We start from the raw sequence: 20,997 nt of genomic DNA, 5'->3' as shown, positions 1-20,997 counted from the left end.
CTTTTTAACATCACAATAATTCATTATTAGACCTATAGTTGTTTTTTGAATTGTACTCCACAAATCTCAGCCGATACCTCGCACAACTCGAGTAACGTCTCGTATCTATTGTTGTGACGTCATGGCTCGCTGGCTCACACTTGCGATGTCTCGCACTTTTGATCAAATAACACGCTGGCTCGCACTTTGGCAACACACTTTGTCAGTCAACTCGCCCCTAGAAAACCCGCCCTTGGAAACTCAGCCCCATAAAAAAATGTACACTTCCTAGACCATGAAGTCTTCAAAATAAAAATTGTAACCTTTGGTAATCAACTACATTTTCCACATACATAGAAATTTTTTGAAACTTTTAAAAAACCTAAACCATAATTCACCACTATAGACACTTTTTGACAAAAATGAAAAATTACGACTTTGTTACCCAATGAGAAGTGTTCTAATATAGACAATGGGTCGTGTCTCATATTGTTTGTTATATTTTTATTATTCATTATTTTCACTTGACTCGCATAAATAATTTTGTTCGAAGAAAATTTATATGCAGTTGTACTTCGCAGCACTTCACTTGCAATTTGCAATTTCTAGTTTACTTTATATTTGTTTAAAGAACAGCCCCTGGGTATCAAATCTGTCTCTCTGACAAGAATTGAAATGTAGATTGGTAGTAAACATGGCATACCTTCCAATCCAAAACTATCCCCGCATTGAGATTTGACCCATAAAACTAAAAATAAATGGGGGCTTGGCGCTACCAAATGACTGATAGTTTAACACCCCGTTCCACAATTTTTTTATTTTAGCCCATAACCAAAAATGAAATGTCAAGCACTGAAGTTGTTTTAAATGATGTTTTTAATGTGAACTGAATAGTAAATGATTACAATACTGCAAACACAAGAATTAAATTGTAATTATCACTTGCTTTTTAGTTCCACTGGATGTTCTATCAACAATCCTGACACACTCAAGAAAAAAAATTGAGAAAAATCATGTACTTATGCAAATTGATAATCTACCATAAATATTATTATTCCCATTACTATTATTATTTATTTCAGTTGGGTACATTGGCTAGCCTAGTGTATACAAGTTCCAAGAACCTTCAGCAACTATTTCTATAGCAATTAAATCAAGGTTAAGCTTGTTAGGCCCGGGCAAACAGTCACACCGTGAACAGTAAACTAGAATCATGGAATTGCTGATTTTATTGTGTTTGGGAATGACAGTATTGCCATTCCACATTTGTGTTTTCTTTGCACATCTATTGTATACAAAGAATAGTCTATTTCAGTTTACGTGGATGACTGGACATATCAAATGTGGTGTAGCCAAAAACTAGGCTTTGTCAATACCAACGAAAGACAAACATTGTACTTGTGGCTGAGAGTAGGGTTCTTTGAGATGTCTTCTCAGCTTCACCATGGCCGGGGCTGAAATGGGCAAATTTTCTTTTTAGTATTTAAATTGGAAGTTTTCCTAAGGTATTATCATGGAGTGAGGATACATTACGAAGTACCCCACCTGAGATTGTGGGAAAGTTTACCCACTAGGGGCAGAGCCCATGGTAGAGTTTGGGGGGAAAACCCACAAGGTCCTAATTACAGACACTAAGAGTAGATCATGTCACCATCTCGAGAAAAAATACATTCTAATTATCAGCTCCATGGGCACATATCATGGGAGGAAGTGGGGAACACACCCCCACACATCATTAAAGGGGGGGTGCTCCCCCCACTCTTCAATGCACTGTAATTTCATATTAAGTCAAGAAGATGCCTGAAAAATGCTGAAATAGACTGCATATGACACAGGTACTGTACTGTACATGAATTTCATTATATAAAAGTGTCATTTCCGGCCACCTAGAGTTGGTATTTCCTAAATTTTTCACATAGAAGCCCCAACCTTGATGGGGCTGAGGTGTGTCTAGTTAAAAAATTTGTCCCAGGTTGTTTTGAATGATAAAGTTTCTGATAGTAAATGATTACAATATTGCAAACATGAGCATTAAATTGTAATTATCACTTGATTTCAGGTTCCACTGGATGTGATCTAAGTTTACCAACTTGTTCAAGAAAAACTTGTTCAACCTCAGGTACTTTTACAAATTGATAATCAACCATAAATATTTAACCATAAATATTTATTATCTTAACATTTTTCTAAAAATTATTACTTACCCAAAACTTCAGTTGGGTACATTGGAAAGCTCATGTGTATACAAATTTCAAGCAGAACTTTCAATTTTTGTAAATTAAAAATATTCTTCAAATTATTATTATTATTACCAATTAAATTATAAAATAATCGATACATATACCTCACAATGAAAATATATAATTTCATTTTGTAGGTGAAAAATGGATCAATTACAAAGAGATAAGCAGAAGTTGGTGGATATGATGGAAGAATATACAAAAAATGGCCCTCAACATACAAAGGACTATCAACTATTGTTGAGAGAAATAAACAAGGTGCAAGATGTTACTACAAGATTACAGTTTGAACAAATAGTTAACAAATATTTTGGTATTAATCAAATACCAACAATGGTGCAGAAGGTCTTATTCAAACATGGGAAACCGAGATACACACGGGAATGGAAAAAAAGGATTGTAATAGTTCAGTGTACTTAAGAGAAGTACTCATGTATAAGAACCACTGAGCTAAGCACCTAACAATTCTTCAACAAAGTTGTGTATCTCAGTTTTTCATGAAAATTAGCCAACACCATCGGAAACCCCTTTATGTTTCTACCAACAACCCCAATGCGTACCACAGCTAGTGTACACAAATGAGTAAATTTCTTGTAGTGCTAAATTTGCTTAATTTTTTAGGTTCTGATTGAATATGTTCTGTGTATTAATTTAAGACCAAAAATTTTGTTCAAATGTATTTTCTACTGTAGCTCTTTAATGCCTGTAAGATTAGTTTAAGACGTGCTGTGTTTTTCTTATGGATGCACCACTTTTTGTGTGTGCCACCGATGCAAAAGTGCAATTTCCAAATAAATTGATTGATTGTTTAATTAATATTAATTAAAAAAAAACATAATTTCCCTTCCTTGTGAATTAAGTACCTTGTTCTACAAAACTTAATGCTTGACCAGGTACATTACAACAAATTTAGAGGATCAGGGTTCTATGACGAAAAGGAATTGTTTTCAGTTAGAATACATTTATGTGTACTATTATATCATACTTTGCCATTTATGTACAAAACACCTTAACTTGTGCTATTGAAATGTCATCCCATCTGAATATTAAAGAAATGCTGTCTCTACCAAAAAAAAATTGGGATAACAAAAAAAAATTTAATTACAGATTTGAATGCTAGAAGTTAGCAAGACACTGAATAAAGGTGTTAAAAGCGATAAGTATAAATTAGTGTATACTTGTGTATTCCTTTATTTATACTTACATAAATCAGTACCTAATTAAAAAAAAAAAAAAATTCAAACCATTTTAAAGCCAAAATGTTGGTGCTTCCAGATGATCTGTCGAACCCCAACCATAAATCAGGCTATGGGCCATGGTTGACACTTCATAGAGTCCAGTAATTGCTGCTGCATATGTAACATTAGGGAGCTTTTGATTTGCAAGACGATGCAAGGCTAGAACGGATTCACCCATGCATGAGTGTCCTACGTCCTCAGCACAATGTATACTGTATAAGTTGTGTCCTACGCAGATGACCTAATGTAACGTCAGTACGATCTATGTCCTACCGTCGTTGTGAAATTTAAAGCTCCCTACAATCAAACATCAAATTGAAATAACTGGCACACTTACTGGAAGTTCAAAGGTCGTGGGAAAGAAGTCACATTTTGCAGCTTCCAATTTTCCCACTTCTCTATCAAGCTGTTTTCTATATCTTTTTAGATTTTTGACCATCAAATTCTTTCTTGTGAGCTGAAGGAATAATATTTTTTTTTTTAGAATCAATATGTCAGAAGAAACATAAGGCTATATGTTACTGAAAATTACTATAATGCCTGTCTTCCATTATTTACTTGTGCTAAGAAAAAATGTTTGACTGTACGAATGCGCAGTTAAATTTCATGCGTCCTTCCTTTTCACTTGTAGTGGTTTGCTTTGCTGCAGCACTTTTTGATATTGGCCTTCTGTTAATGCTGCAGTAGCTTACTACTTCTATTTCTGGAGTCACTGAGTGTAATACTCAGTCTTAATGCATGCACTGTCCAATATATGTAAATCAATTCTTTACTCACTCTTAACCAGAAGTCTATGAATAATACCAGTAACTCATTTTGTGATGTTCCAAATATTGTGTGAGGTATAAAGTAATTTAGGACAAACTTAGGAAGGACCCCATTGATGGTACAATAACAGCATTGACATGAATAATGCGACATTGGGATATAAACACTTCAGTAAACAGATGATAAACAGGAAATGAGAAACAGGGTCGTATTTAGGAAGGGTCGGCCCTGGCTCCCCCATTTGGAAAGTAAAAAAGGAAAAAAAGAAAGACATGAAAGAATTGATCGCCCAAAATGCCAGGTTATTTTCTGGTGTGTAGAAAACGTAAAAGTTGCGGGGGTATGTCCACGAAACACCTAGGGTGATGTTATCTCGATCGGCCCCACTTTCGGTCCCCTCTCACCCCTCCCCCACACCTTTTGGACATCTCTGGATCCATCCCCGAGAAAGAAATAAAGATTGTTATCGGCAGACAATGGGGTTATGAAACAAGGTAAAATGAGTCTTGCCTAAGTGGACACTGACCTCGTAGTGGTTCCTGAAGTGGTTGATTCTGACATGCTCATCCATGTAGCATTGATCAAAGTATTCTTTCATCCAGTTGCGATCAGCCCAGAAAAAATCAAAGTCTGTTTCATCCCTTCACAAAGGATAAACAAAATGAGTTTAACATCAACACAATAGCCCGGCACACACAGTGCCAACAGTTTCATGTGGAGCCACTGATTATCAACAGATAGTTATTGCCTTCAAAAATAATATAAAAAAGTTATTCATTACTTAATGTAGGGGAATGAGCTGTTAGCCCATCATACTAAGCCTCTACATCGTGTGTAAGAGGCCTAAGTTCCTTTCCACGCTGCCATTTTCCTCCCCAATAGTGAACAGGTACTCATTTATACTCTCGAGTGAGAGAGACAAATGTAGGTAAAGCGACTTGTCCTAGAATACAAGCAAAATACTGCAAAGGTTCGAACCCTGACCTTTGAGGTTGACAGACAGAAATGAAACTGCCGTGCCAACCACATAATAAACAATAATATATTATATATTTTTTTTTAAACGTAAAAATAATGGTACTGTATCTACATTAGAACCTAATAGATTCAATATACTTGTGTAATTGTGAAAGACACTACTAAACTTTATGCCATCAATTTTTTATCCTGTCACAAAAAAACTACTGTACTGTAAAACTACTGATAATAATAATAATAATAATTAATGTAGCTTTATATAGTGCACATATCCATCTAATATAACATGCTCAGGGTGCTTGATACATGAACTAGGAACTCAAGATATACTAAAGAATCAGTAGAAGTGTACGTATATATTAAGCGTATGGTATGCAAATTAAAAACACAAAGAGATGAGAAAAATAGTAATGTAATAGTGACAATGGCAAAATTAAATTGAACTTACTCCTTAGCCTCGATCCAGCCTTTACCACGAAGAACATCCATGATAACATTCTGCATAGAACATTTAAATCGAATGGTACGATCTCTGTAAAAAAAGCCAACATCAGTGACCAATACAAGAAAATTGACTTTTTTAACATATTCATATTCTTACATCATAAGCTTTAATATGATATGTCATACTAGAATCAACTTAACACGTTCGCTGCCAAAAGACGAATATTCTCGTCCCACAGTGTGTTGCTAACAGTGGTGTATCTTAAAGTATTGAAGGGGGGAGGGGTGATGGGGGAGCGTGAAGGTAATGTAGGAGTGCTCGACGATTATGTGAGGGTGCTAACTCGCAAAATAAAGTAATTTTAGGTGATTTTTAACTACTCGTCAAAATTGGGGTAACATTCTAGCGTTTATTACTTCTTTGTTATACATTGCAGAACCACAAACTGGTAGTTCGGGGAATATACAGCTAGACAATAACATACAATGTATATTTGTTATGTTATGTTGCCAGCAGTACACTCAATTGTACTATAAATAAGATATTAGACATAAATGGGAAACTGGGATATTAAAATACTATATAACAATAAGGAGTAATAATACAAAACATTGTTGGTTAATATTATGAAATAAAAAAAATCCTCAAACATAAAATCTTAGGAGACTTTGTGGTACATAAGAATAGTCTTAAAATAGTTTTTAAAATTTTTTCAATCAAATATTTATTCCTGGAAAAAATAAATTAAAATACATGATAGACCTAGCTGTATTTTGTCTCCCATTCTTCCATGAGATTTGGAACTTCAATACGAACATAACGAGTTGCTGGATACTGTTTTAAAAAGTAAATTCAGTATGTATGATTAGATGCCAATGAAATGAAGGCTAATGAAAAGTTCAGGAAATTGATTAAAGAAGCATGCTGACTTACCCAATTCCTCTTTTCCAATTTGGTTTGTTAACATTATTATACTGCTGAAAGAAAATTACAATTAATTTATCAATAAAATTTACCATAATTTTTTATTTGTTAATTAAATAATCAAACTCTTGTACTAGGATATGTTTTAAGAGATGTTTATTTACCAAGTTCTGCACCTCAAGTTTCAACTTGGCTAAGCCTATATGCCTAGATAGGCAGCCCTATGCCCACAATAAATAAAAAATTAAAAAGAATAGACCTAGGCCCTAGGCCTACACAAAAGTTTGAAATGTTTTACTTGCCAAAACCACACACAAGAAATATCAAATTATTATGTCATTTGCATATTTATTATCAATAATATTGTTTTAAATTGATTGATAACAAATTCATATAAGATCAGTTGATGTTAAACATGGCTTACCACCCCTTCCCCCATCTAGGCCTGCAACACATGTCTACCTAGTACTAGTAGCTAGCATAGGCATCCTCTGAGTAACATTCCGGCAATGAGTAGCATCATGTAACCAAGTAAGCGACGCTGTTTCCTAGCTACGGTCTACCACTCACTAGGTAGGTCAAGCTTAGCCAGGGCATACCTAGCCAAGAAATGGTGGCCTACCAATTATTTATTATTACCAAGCCTTTTATGTAACGTAGCATTTAAGCATTATTTATCACAAAAACCCTATTTATTGTTAACATAATATACTAAGCAGGAAGAAGTTACCTTTCCTATTTTATTCATCTTCCAAAATCCCAAACCAAACGTATTCACCTATAGTATTTGCGTCGAGCGAGTCATAAACTCGAGCGAATCAGATATCACAGTATAAAATTCTGATCAATGGTTTGGGATTGGAAGACTGAGGGCTCACTTCATTCTTATACTGTAGCAAAGTTATCAATGAAAACTGTTCATTGTTGTTGAGTTTGTTGCTACTGTACAGGAATATATTTTGTCTTGCATATTTCTAAATAAAAACTGAGATTACTTATATAACAAGCAAATACTGAATTAATTAGATCCGTTACTCCGTTTAAATGTGTAAATTCAATAATTTTTAATTGAATATTTGTTGGGGTTTCCATTTAAAAAATACATGAATTATAGTAGTACTGTACTGTAATTTACATTTATAAACTAATAGTCAATTAATTGATATATTTTTGCACCCTTTCTAGTTAGTGGAAGATCCATTATACATTTTGGACTCATTGGGGATGGAGCATCGATGAAAAATGTGAGGGGGACTAGCTGGGTGTGGGGACTGAGGTAATACATGATGCAATTTTTAAATAATAATAATAATAATAAATAATAATAATAATGTTTGTCTTATAGAGAGCTTTACTACTTAATGTAATTTGTTATGTAAAAAGCAAGATTTTAGTGGAGATGAAGGGTGCAAACTTTTTTCTCAGGTAGTGGTGGCAGATGCCAATACTGATAAATAAGATGTAGATGAAGCACCATCAGATTGCTGCCTTAGTAATGAAGCAGGGGTCTCAAGTCGGAAGAACTACTCTCCTGGAGATGATTAAATGAGTGTTCATGAACTTATTAATAATTGTATGTTGCTGTGCATTGTGATACCTATCGTCATGACTTCTTAGGCGTTTGAGCCCACGTTAGCGTTACTTTTAGGATTTTCCAGTTTGGTTTGTGATTGATGAGTCCGGTGGTGATAATTAATCTGGTATGCCTATAGTAACTCCCAGAGTACTTGACATACTTGGACTGGATAGTGACAAGTTACCACATATCCACCAACAACTGAATGAACTTCACCATGACTCCATGGAAAATGTAGTACACTAGAGAGTACTTACGGGCACTTAGTTTAACCTTTTGTGGTATATACACTCTGATTTTGACAGTTTGGTAAATGATGAAATCTTCAGTTTTAGAGGATTTAAGAAGTAACGCTAACGTGTGCTCCAATGCTTAATGTATGATTTTTTGCGAGAAATGGGATATCCAGGAGATCCTTGCTTGCGGCTGAGTGTAGGAGGCAGTCCTGATTTCCGGGAGGTACTCCCGCAACTTCCGGAAACTTGGGACCCCTGTATTAAGTGATACCGTCCAGCATAGATTAATGTTAACTTATTATGACATTAAGAAATTGATTAATTAACAAACCAATACATCAATAACCAATAAAATGATTTAGCAAAAGAACAATCACGTCAATGAAACAAAAGTATGTTTGTAGCCATACTGTAGTCACCTTTATTTCATATCCGGTCTAACGAGCATATCTCAGATTTGCAAACTGATAATTAGCATACATCCTTACAATACTTCCCCTCTTATTTCATTTCATGCTAGTAAATTCCAAGCAGAAATAGTCACATATCTTCAGTAGACATTAATTGTTACCAAAATAACTATTTTTATTAACATTTAAAAATTACATTATGTTTAAATAATAAGTTACCATATTTAATTTAATCACTTTAAAATATAATCAAACACAATTTATTTGAAGCCCTGACCAGACTACCAAATTTTGACAAAAACATGTGACATGCCTAAATATAGTCATGATGACATCACAACATGACCATATATAGGCACAACATGACCATATATAGGCACATTATGACTATATATGGGCATACAACAGTTTTTGTCAAAGAAAATTTGACAGTGTGGACAGAGCATAAAGAAAAGCAATTGCACTTATTAACCTCTGTCCTCACTGTATGTTTTCTTTGACACATGACCCCATCGGCATGATGCTGATTTTCATTCTGATTGTAAATTTTAAATACAGAAATGTTAAACTAAATTGAATCTCACATCCAAATCATGGGCATAAGTCACTTGTATTCATTAAAAAAAATGCTCTAGGCCTAGATGTACACAGACTAAAACATTACTCACCAAGGCATAACCAGGGGAAGGCTGATAACAGTATCACATATTTCATGGCATATAGTAAATATAATTATTTAATAAAATTAATAGTAACCTCCTACCTAGAAGTGGATTCAGGGCCTTGATTAGGGTGATGTAGAAAGTTTCAGTATTGATCAATAGTATTGATCATAGGGAATCATAGTTTTTCTTCACAAATATATGCAGTAACTTTCTATACATGACCTTAAAAGCATTAAAAAAAATTATGCATACATCAAATTTAAAATTTATTTTAAAGCTTAAGTAGTTTGCTACATGACATAAGCAATTTTGTTTAATAAATCCCAGTAGTTGTTTGAAGGCACCAAATCAAAAATGAAAACAAATATTTCAGCACAACAAAACTTGTAAAATATGTATATTAAAGATTATAATGTACTGCACTTTCATTAAATGTTCCCAACATGCATTGTACAAAATGGCTTCACAAGTACACTTATATGCATACATTTTCATAAAGAATTAATTAATTAATTGCATAATTGACATAAAGGGCACATTATTAGGCAGTTCGCATCGCATTATGTCCACTGACTTTTTTTAACACAGTTAAATTTCATAAAGTTACATACAGAAATCAAACAAAATAAAATCTTTAACAGAGCCAACAGTTAAAACTGGTTTCCATAAAATTCACTAGTGTTTTTACTGCCCTGTCCCCAACGGAATGTGTAAGGCTTACAAATTTGACTGACCAATCAAGTCTCCAAAAGTCTTCCAAATTTGCAAGGACTGGGTACAGTGCTGTCACAGTACGGAATGTGGGAATGGAGGAAGCGGTTTGGCGCAGCAGGAACAGTTTGGTTTCCTAACCTTCAGGCCAGTGTTTCTACCCCTCACTGTACATTTCACTTGTGTCTGTGAGCAAGGCACTTTATCTGCATTGCTTCTCTCCACCAAGGAGTATAAATGGATACCTGGTGGGGTTGCCTGCTCCTGTGCTGATTACCAGCAGCAAACACTTAAAGCATGTGGACCCAATAACCAGGGAAAAGAACTGCGCTTTATAACATTAAGGAAGAGGTGCATTATAAATACATATACCAGTACAGTCCAAAATTAGAAAAAAGTTGTTATTGCAAGTCGAAGTCTTAGACCGTCGTATCCTGTATTTTCTATTCACAAAGGCATATTAAAACAAATAATACATGACAGTGAATGTATACAGTTAATAAATACGAAATAATACCAGTATTTAAACTGATTGCCAGCGTACATTTTTTTTGACACGGAGATGCGTAGTTGAAGGAACAAAACAGCCTATTGTAACTCTCCTATTTAGAAGCATACGCATTAGGTGGGAGTTGGTAAGTCCTGGCTTCTTCCTCCTTATCTGTTTTCCTATTCTCTTTACTTAGAAGCTTGTTTATTGTCTGCTCATCATTGAATGGGGACTCTTTGAACATTTTTCCTATTCTTTGTCGTTGCTGTAAAATAAAATGCAAAATAGTCCGATATTATGGAGAATATTTAAAATTAAAGAAGATAACAAAATGTTTCAAACATTTTTGCAACACAAAATGTTGGTACAGTACAAATAATGATTAATTATTATCTTAAAAAAAAAACAGCCTAAAAAAAGAAACCAGCTTAGCTCAGTTGGCTAAAATGAGTGGTAGAGCACTGGGTGTGTCCTGTACAATAAAAATCCTGACCTCCAGTTCAATTCTTAGTTGCTCTCCTTGTTCTTCAGCTTGAGGGCTGAAATATTGCATACGATAGGGCAGATTATAAAATGCATTATTACACACTTTAGAAAAGAGCAGGGGGGGGGGGGGGCTAACCCCTGGTGCATTGCTCAATTCACCACCAGAAGGACCCATTGGAATTAAGTCGTAGTTCAATACTATAATGGCCGGAGTGCTCATTGGCTTGGTTTAGTGAAGCCACTGATGCCTAGTTAAAGAGCCCAAAACATCACAAATACGTTGTCACAAAGCAAAACCTTTGAACTAGTGTGACAATCACCAACAATGTGACAATTCTTGCCCTTTTTTAAAGTAAACACCTCATCGGAAAGACTGTGTGCTATTGTAACTCACACTTCAGCAGTCAGGCTTAAACACAAGAAGAGCAGTGATATGGATTTGAACCAGGAACCAAAAGTCTGAAAGCATCACCACAGTTTAGTGGCCACCACAAAAAGTGGCTTCCACCAGTTCAGCTGCCTGACCTATGGTGCTCTCTCATCCAACGAATGATCACGTATAATATGATCATGTATAGTAATATTTATAATCCACATAATGGCCAAGGGATATGCTGGTTCTAGAATAAAGCATATGACTTACACTAGCTAAGGTAGAGTGCTGATAATCTTGCAACTGTTTCTGAAATCCAAAGTTTGGGTTTGCAACCTCACGAGCAACACGTGCAGCTCGAAGACATTCTTGCCAACTACAATTAGTTATCGTCATCATATAAGCAACCGTTACTGTGACACTCCTGGACACTCCTGCAATACTATGAACAAGACACTTAAATAATAAACGATTATATTCTTGGTTCCAATTGGTCAGTTTAAAATGTGATAACACAATGTATTGGTGAGATACCATAATATTTGTACTTTAAAAACTGTAGGTTGGTAGAAGGTGGCAATGTGATGTAATGGTTAAGCATTTTTGTATCTACTGAGGCTTCTACGTTGCAAACAAGGCACTTATCCCAAAAAAAAAAAAAAAAAGAATGCAAGTGAATGTTTGTATTGAAATAATGTTAAATAAATCAGTATAGTGTTATACCAACCTATGTTGGGACGGCGTTGATTTCAGAGATGGATATACCATGGAGGAAAGTAATTCTTCCATGGATATACACAGATGCCCACCGACAAAAACGAGGTAAGCAGTAGCTTCTACCTTTGTCTTGTGCGTTAATAATGAAGTAATAAGGGAAGAAAGACAAGACAGGACTGTCCTGACCACAAAATGGAATGCGACAAAAACAGCTTAACTACACTGTGGAATTACATACCAATGGACTAAGCAGGCACCTCCACTTAGTCTGCATTCATGAATAAAGTCTATACATTCTTCAAAGTGTTGAGAGCTAAAGAAGAACAGTAAACAACAATCAGTAGTAAAGATACATTGTACGCACACTAATCAATAAACAGCTAATTTACTTGAAAATGTGATAAACAAATGCTATATTATTATAACCTGCAACACAAATAACTATACAACAAATGTTTTAGGATTTTGATAACTTAAAACTCAATGGATGTGTCAAAAAAGCACAAAATAAAAAAATTAATGTTGTAATGTGGGTTATGATACAAAATTGTTTCAGTTGCTTAAAAAAAAACAGAAAACATAATAAAGAAACAAATTGCATAAAAATAAATTATATAAATTCTGAAAGACGTACAATGAAGTCTTATAATAAATGTAAATACTGTATTATAAAAAAAAATTATATTAAAAAAAATACAACTTGTGTGAATCTAAATGCACAATGTCTATAAGTTACAAAGACAAGCCAAACCAGTCACTCGTTGCAAAAATCGATTTTCAGTTGTTAATACAGTGGTAAACAGTAAAATCAGAGCTATAAAATGGTAAAAGAATCATTTAAATCCGACATTTTGTTATGAAATTACAGAAGTTTAAACATACAGCTGTTTAAAGAACAATAGAGTATTTAAGAAATCAGCCTTCAAAGCTTATGATTTTTGGCATTTCTCAGGCAGAAACCATTACTGTACCAAATTGTTTAAAATTGTTGTTTTAATGTTGAAAATGGTGAAAATAACAGCATAACATGATAAATAGATATATAAAGTTTAGTTTAGTGTGATAAAATAGATTTCAAAAATGTTGACATTCCAGCATGTTTTGGCCAATATCTCTGAAACAATATTTGCGACGAGTGACTGGTTTGGCTTGCCTTTGCCACATATGATACAGAACATATTAATAATCTATACTAATTCAAATGACACTTTAAATAATATACAATGAGCTAATTCAACAGCACATTATATGCAATTATGCCAAGAAATGTATCAGTTTCAGTTGTTACTGATAGTCTACAGAGGGCAGTATGCCTGGAAGTTCAGGGTGGGGGGAGGGAATTACTCATTTATTTGCAGAGGTTCCATGTGATTGATAGCTTATATTTGTATTTTAGAAGTAAAATGATAAAGTGTTCATACAGGTTCTGATCAGGATGGTCTGCCACTGCAACACACAGATATTTCATGTTCTGTAAGCAGAAAGAAAATGTGAAAATAAACTGTTTTATAGTAAATAATTTACAAATAAACATAAAACCAACGAAGGACCATGTACTGATAACAGTATAACTTTAGCCCAAAGGTAATTACTCCAGGACTAAAGTGGAACATAGTATAATCTATTTTATTTTATTCATTCTGGCAAATACAAATCTAGAGCGAACCTCCACCAATAATAGCAATTGTTGAACATCTCTACTCTTCCCTCCCCATGTATATTCTTGTCAGCACTTGTAACAGCATAGTAGTGGCTTAAACAGCTCTGATCTTTCAAAGTATTGGTGGATTTAGAGTGACAGGGAACCCGCACCAAAGTGACCTAAACTTGGCAAATGTCTCTTGGTATTGTTTGTTAATATTTAATTCCTAAAGAACAGTCCCACCGAGTTTAAGACAGTATCGGATGCCAATTTAGTTTGTTGGGTATACTAAAGCATCCACTGAGCACATTATAAGCACTATACTTCAATTATTCAATGAGTAACTGAAATTTTGGCCTAATACCCTGCTTTGTTGATATCTTTCATTTGCTTACCGATATCAAAGGTTTAGCATTGTCATGAATAGACAAAATGTGCGTGATCTTATTAGCTTCTAGCTGTTCTGCATCTTTGGCATCTATGAGAAAAAAAAGTTATGATCATAACCTTATCATGATAACGAACATTCAACTAAAAACATACAGTAAAACTTGCCTAAGTTTCTAAGTCGATGTTATTTTACGCATGCCAAATTGTTGTGTTTTCCACTAATTAACGATCAGTAAAGTCAAATTTCATCTAAGTCAAACCATTTTTCAATGCCCTTTGGATTCAACATAGGCAAGTTCAACTGTATTTTTATATGATTATATAAGAGATGCCATAGAGCACAAGGCACCTTGATTATACTGTAAAATTTCCAAAAAAAAAAACATAAACACATAGGTTAGATTTTTACATTCTTTTCGATAAAACAAAAGAATACATAAAAATTGTTGCTGTATTTTTATGCAAACATATTTAGAAAGTGCAAGATAGGCCTATTCAACATTTATTGAAAGAAATGTTATATAAACATCAGAAAATTAAAATCCCATATAGTATTTAAATGAGGTGAATGGTCAATTCTATTACACAAAGTACAAAGAGCCAATAATGAGCAAAAAACATGAGGAAAGAACACAAGTCCACAACATGCACAAATATTATACTGTGAGTCTACAAACAAGAGCCAATAACATAAACCAGTTACTGTACCATTAATCAACAACAACACTCTAAAAACAGGTTATCAATAACATTTAATTTTAGGGTATTTCTTTGTGGGTTTTTTTTTTTATGTACTTTTTTTAGTTGGGAAAGCCACTCGACAGTGTGCGATTCTTTGCTTTGTTCACTTTTGGTCACCTGCAGGAACTATTTACTTTTGTGTATTTTCTTTTTGTTAGGAAAACTACATGAGCAAAGAACATCAGAAAACCATTGACCAAAACACATGAGCCAAGATCATGAGCAAAAATTTGGGCTAATAACATAAGCCAAGAACATGAGCAAAAAAACATGAGCAAAGATCATGAGCAAATAACATGGCAAGAACATGAGCAAAGAACATGAGCAAAACTACATTAAGCAAACTACAAAAGCAAGAAAATGTGGTTGCTTTGAAAATCTATTTAATGATTAATTACTTAATTTTACTGTTATTTGTAACCTCATTATAAATTAATAATTTATTTATTTTTAATTTTATTATTAAACATAAGATAGTATAATACATACTTCAGGTATCGAAATGCACGCCATCGTGTCGGGATTCAATATTTCGACATTAATTATGTCATCATCAGGAATGATTATTAAACATTGTTTTTGTTTCTATAAAAGTGAGTTGTTATAATTTATAATGTTGCATTGAGGAAATAAATAATTACAAAAGAAATACATAAGCAAACACCATGAACCAACACCAATGACCAACAATTAATAGGTAGTATGCACTTAACAGTACAAGAGAGTCTTGTGCCACGCACATACTGCATCGACTGTCGTCAGAGCAACGCAATTCCATAGAGAACAGAACGCAATGAAGCACATTCGCAGGCATATTTAATTATGATCCGCTCAGGCAGCCACCAAGTCATCGAGCATTCACAGACAGATAAGATGGATTCGACAGCTTACCGTTGTATGACCTTCGGCCGATGCAGTATGTGCCCGGCTTTAGTCTTGATGGCAACCGTGTCTTTTACTAAAAAATAAGGAGCTTTCGTTTGCACCGTGACAGTAGGACGTAGATGTAATGACATCACTAAAAGTCATCTGCGCATGCAAGAATGTTATGATCTCCTCGTCGCGTGGATTCTAGGACGCAATTTGGCCAAATCTATGCACGCAGAGAACGCAAGACGCCCGGTAGAATGGTCATGCATGAGTGAGTCCGTTCTAGCGTCGCGTCATCGAACAAATTGAAAGCTCCCTTATATCACACCAATACACATGACTTGACTGCACAAAGAGGATAGGTGAGATGAGGACAAAGGTCAACAGAAAGTGACTACAAGGAACAACTTTCAATCAATATTTCACAAATTTCTGCTCCCTTCTTTAGGGCTTTTATCATCTTTACACTTCATCCTCTTACCTCTCAAGTTTCCTACATAGAGACCAGGAAGAATCTGCACAAAGAGAAGTATCCTGATTATTATATCAACATTTCAAAAATTCTATCAGTTTACTCATTTACTTTTTGCTTAAGAAAGATGATGTTTGTTTCATATGAGAATGGTACAAATTACAGGCACCTATACACACACTCTACACTATATAATTATTACAATTTCTATTACTACTGTACAGTATAATACATTTAAATTATTGCATTAAAAAAAATAAGTTAAACAACGCATCAACGTATCGCTCCCTCCTAGATACGTCACTGGGTATGTACATATTCCCAGTACCCACTGTCAATAAACACAAATACTTGAAAGTGACCACAGACGACCAGTCAAGATGTTCAATCCAGAAACATTAACTTTTAAATTTCAGTGTTAATTCATAAATCCCATATAAAATAATTTTGGGGTTGTAATTAAATTACTGGTATAACTTTTGAACATATTCATAGAAAAAAAACCTCTATATCCTGATGAATTCACTGCGCAACAATATAGCTGCCAGCCAGTTTTAATATACAGTACGTGGGTATTACTATTTGATCCTGCTGGGTGTTTACAATGATGGATTAATCAAACTGGTACTTTCTTCAGTGGATGTAATTTAATAACATAAACACTATCAAGTTAGCAGGGGTCTCAAAAAAAGGAAAGGTCATTCACAGTAACATAAAAAAGTAAAAAGGAATACAAATAGTGGGTATTACTATTTGATCCTGCTGGGTGTTTACAATGGATTAATCAAACTGGTACTTTCTTCAATGGGTGTAATTTAATAACATAAACACTATCAAATTAGCAGGGGTCTCAACAAAGGAAAGGTCATTCACAATAACACTGCAGTACTGCAGGGTGACCAAAAAGTTACCAAAAAAATGCAATAACAACTATAACAAAAATTATTTCTTAAATAAGTAATATGATAACAAATAAAATAATATAGATATTTAGCTGGTAGAACCGCTATTGGATTACACAGCATTTGTGTGATGATTATTGGAGGACGCACTCCAAGCCTAATATTCCCATTATGAACAGGCAAATTCGAGTTTATAGCTCGTAAAATATTATGTACACTTTGTAAAATTAATTCTGCTATATCATGTAATTATATTACCAAACTAATGATTAAAATCAAATACAATTAGCACGACATCAGACACGGCCTAGGTCACACGACAATAGTTTCGAGTAATGATCCTTCTTCATCGCCTGACAGCCTTCCACTGGGGAGGAGTGTGCGGTTCCACTTGCTGACCGCCTACGACTAACCATCGTAGAAAAGCCTACCTACCTGTCCTAGTCCTAACACATCCGGCCAACAACACTCATCCTTACTACTAGACATACACCTGCTTATTATATAACAGTACATACATACCTGACTCATTCCTGAACCCATTGTCGTGCTATAAAACTACGATTATAGTTACACATTAAAAATACAGACCACCATCTTTACACTTTAGGTGGGTGAAACGATGTAAACAAAACAACTTCGTCGATCAGTAAAAGTCGATGAACCGTGACACAACAAGGTCAGAGTTAACTGTCACTAACCTTTGACCATTTGTAACTACACATTCACTCTGTCTCATTTCGTAGGCCATTTAAATGTAATTTTTCTTCCTTTTTTACTAAAAATTATCATTACTAACCTACATTATTAAGCTACATCATAATGTCAGCTGAAAGACAGAGGACTTCAAAAAAGACAACGAATAAACGAAAAAGAAGTTCTATAAACAGATTTGTACAGCTGGATCGAAATGATGTTGCCAGCCATCGGCCGGGAAAAAGTAAAGTTTTGCAGATATGGAACTTCGTGATGAGAAACCTGGAAAATATACTTTTACCCCATCCGGTGAAAACAGCTTTATTGCTTTGTTCTATTGTACTAATAGGTTCTGTACTGCATGATCTAGATGTGATGCCAAAATCTTATTTCTCAGGCTCCAAAAACGTATTTAATCAGTGGGGTGTCAAATGGGGTTGGGGCTGGACTTTATCATTACTTACCCCTTACATGGTTTTAGCGGGCCTACTTACGTGTGATAAGCAGTGGTACTTGGTACTGAAGGACTGTTTGAGGTTAGCTGTCGGAACATTCTTTTGGTTTGCATGGATCCAGTTGTTTCTAGCGATTGAACACGTAACAGGCACCTGCAATGCAAGTGGTTTCCCAACTAAGAAGTCGTGCATCCGTGCTGGTTTCCAATGGGATGGATTTGATATATCAGGACATACTTTTATTTTAATCCATAGTCTGCTGACGATACTAGAAGAACTGCAGTTGATGCGTCAAATTTACTCCAATGATAGAAAAATTGAAATGAGTTGTCAGCATATATCATGGTTGGACACTGTACAACCAATGCTTAAGCAATTACTTTATATATTTACATTCCTTTTAGTCTTCTTGTGTTATTTATGGATGTGGATGCTACTATGCACTGCTGTATATTTCCATACATTCAGCCATAAAATCCTTGCTGCTCCAATTGCTATTGGGACATGGCTTTTTAATTATCGATTTTGGTATCAGAAACCATTCTCTCCTGGACCAGTGAGAAGTTTAAACTTGAAAAGTTAATGGTTACCAGTAAACGGTTTTATAACTAAGTGGCCTATAATCACCAGCTTGTGATCTGAGGGGTGATTTAAGTGGATGTTTTAAGTTTGCTGCTCAAATAAGAGTTTCTCTGTAGAGAAACTTAGCTGTGTTGGTCAAATCTGGCCAGTTTGACCCAAAACAAAAAAAAAACCAATGTTGGAAAAAAATTGTATGTTCTCTGTATTCAAGTGTGAACATTGATATGATTTGACATATTATCTTGTCTTCTCAAAATTGTAACTTAAATGCAGTGGTGGCACCAGAAATTTGCCAACTGTGGGCGTCTGAACCAAGGGGCCATGACTAGAGCCTTTGGTCGGGGTCCAGTAATACATATCACTGGTAGAGTTCATGGGGAGAAGTTTCATGTCCGGCATATATGGCCCAAATTGAAATTGGACAACCAATGATTTGATTGGCAATCAAAATAACATTATTTGGAAAAATAAATTAATATTTTTAGTCCAACAATCGTGGGGTGTTCCGGCCTGTCTAATGAGACAATTGCCCCCTCGGTCTCCACTGTGTAAGGTAAATACAATTAAGATTTTAACATGATACAATACTCATAGTATGTTGAGCTAATAGATATAAACAATAATTAATTTAACTTTTCTTTACTGTATAGAGTACCACAGGCGTGTCGTCACAACGCCAGGTGGCGCCCTCTGTTGCCAACCAGACGTTGGTTACTGTTCATTACGCCTGAATGACTTCATAGGCTTTCTGGAATAGGCATTTTAATATTTTACCATCAAAATGTACTAAAAACACAAAAGCTTGCATTATATTAGTTATCGAACACACATTTAATCATTAATTAAAATTTAAAAAGAAAATTTAGGATATAACATCTTAATAATTATGTTAGAATTAATGGTTTGTCAATGGAGACAATGGATCCGGTTGAACGCATTTTGTGTTTCCAATAACAACGGAGTAGTATCACATGGTATCGTGACATAACACTGTAGTACTCTATAATTTAATCTTCATTTACATTGATTGCAATAAAAACAATTAAATATTCATGGTAACATGAATGTGGTTTCAGCCAATTGTTTTTAAAGTTTAAAAAGAGTAAATGCTAAAACTGCAAAAGTGCAATTGACTGAACGATAAGATATTGGAAGTTCGCATGTTTAAATGTTACTGTATTAAAAACCATGAAAGCTGTGTTCATATGCCATCTCAATAGTTTTAATCAATTATCGTTTATTCTTAAAAATTGTATATTGAAATTTTCATCATGATAGAATTTTGAACGGAATGGTGTAACTTCAGTGTACAATTCAGATACCTGTATTTGTATTGTAAAGAAGTATCATAGGTCAAGACTTTTTTATATCTTGATTATCAAGCCCGCTGACTGCCAATAATGATGATTTCGAATAAAAATAAATTTTATTTTTGGCCAATTAGCACATCCTTACTTGAAATTGCCATACATATGATATGTATATTTCTTACTAATTTACATAAATTTAAAGCATTTAACCATCCCATTACTACACTGTTTAAATTCACCAATAACATTTTATTTTTTCCTCCATCTGGATGGGTTTTTTTTGGCAAAACTAATTGCTAAATAAACAAAACCAAAAATTTTATATTTTATTTATTCCGCCCTCTGATGATCTTTTTAACGTTCGCGAAACAAGGGGTTATTAAATTTCTCGCCTCAGTACAGGTATATAAAGTATACCTAAACAGGCTTCGGTCATGTTCGATCTCCATAACCGCGCTATGTCTGTTTGGAGTCTACTATTTCAATTCGGGTAGGCCAGGGTACAAATGTATGAGGCACCAAGTGTAAATTTATTATTTAATACAATTATTTAAATTTAATTCATTATTTAACATATAATTGACTAGATCACCCATTATTTATATATAGTGCATTCATGTCTAAAAGATTATATGTAAATAATTGCGTTAACGTTTCATTATTTATATATAATTAGTTTACTGATTACATTATATATAAAT

General features: G+C 34.3%; 3 protein-coding genes across 4 annotated transcripts in view; 1 reads left to right on the top strand and 2 right to left on the bottom strand.

Annotated features, from left to right (window-relative positions):
* LOC117104802 (probable tubulin polyglutamylase TTLL9) overlaps positions 1–7,415 on the bottom strand; it is a 20,223-nt gene extending 12,808 nt beyond the window's left edge. Inside the window, exons 1-5 of one of the 2 annotated variants that reach the window (XM_033245649.1) lie at positions 7,303–7,415; positions 6,582–6,625; positions 5,652–5,735; positions 4,752–4,866; positions 3,795–3,914 (exon numbers count right to left, since the gene is read on the bottom strand). In XM_033245649.1, coding sequence (XP_033101540.1) covers positions 3,795–3,914; positions 4,752–4,866; positions 5,652–5,735; positions 6,582–6,625; positions 7,303–7,320 — 381 coding nt within the window. In that variant the 5' untranslated portion in view covers positions 7,321–7,415. The remainder of the gene's footprint in view (positions 1–3,794; positions 3,915–4,751; positions 4,867–5,651; positions 5,736–6,581; positions 6,626–7,302) is intronic. The other variant, XM_033245650.1, reaches the window with a different exon arrangement.
* Positions 7,416–9,698: 2,283 nt separating this feature from the next.
* Positions 9,699–17,929, bottom strand: LOC117104800 (dual specificity protein phosphatase 22-B-like). The gene is made up of 7 exons (XM_033245647.1): positions 17,776–17,929; positions 16,361–16,394; positions 14,274–14,356; positions 13,658–13,707; positions 12,475–12,549; positions 11,790–11,961; positions 9,699–10,925 (listed from the first exon to the last, which is right to left on the bottom strand). Exons 1-7 carry the CDS (start codon positions 17,794–17,796, stop codon positions 10,773–10,775), a joined length of 588 nt encoding a protein of 195 aa, XP_033101538.1. The 5' UTR covers positions 17,797–17,929; the 3' UTR covers positions 9,699–10,772.
* Positions 17,930–17,951: 22 nt separating this feature from the next.
* LOC117104799 (fat storage-inducing transmembrane protein 2-like) lies at positions 17,952–19,722 on the top strand. The gene has a single exon (XM_033245646.1). It carries the CDS (start codon positions 18,076–18,078, stop codon positions 18,985–18,987), a length of 912 nt encoding a protein of 303 aa, XP_033101537.1. The 5' UTR covers positions 17,952–18,075; the 3' UTR covers positions 18,988–19,722.
* The last annotated feature ends 1,275 nt before the right edge of the window (positions 19,723–20,997 follow it).

The sequence above is a fragment of the Anneissia japonica genome, unplaced genomic scaffold (genome assembly GCF_011630105.1).
Source record: "Anneissia japonica isolate Jap-2015-1 unplaced genomic scaffold, ASM1163010v1 scaffold2834_len698180_cov181, whole genome shotgun sequence".
In the NCBI taxonomy this organism is placed as follows: Eukaryota; Metazoa; Echinodermata; class Crinoidea; order Comatulida; family Comatulidae; genus Anneissia; species Anneissia japonica.
The sequence above is the reverse complement of the archived record's forward strand: the minus strand, read 5'-3'. Positions and strand labels throughout refer to the sequence as shown.

Excerpts from the sequence above, each read along its gene's own strand:
- LOC117104800 (XM_033245647.1), bottom strand. The coding sequence starts at position 17,796 with ATGGGTTCAGGAATGAGTCAG. Across the intron at positions 11,962-12,474 it reads GGTGCCTGCTTAGTCCATTG|TATTGCAGGAGTGTCCAGGA; the intron begins GTATGTAATTCC and ends TCTTGTTCATAG. Across the intron at positions 10,926-11,789 it reads AGCACTCTACCTTAGCTAGT|CAACGACAAAGAATAGGAAA; the intron begins GTAAGTCATATG and ends TTTATTTTACAG.
- LOC117104799 (XM_033245646.1), top strand. The coding sequence starts at position 18,076 with ATGTCAGCTGAAAGACAGAGGACTTCAAAAAAGACAACGAATAAACGA.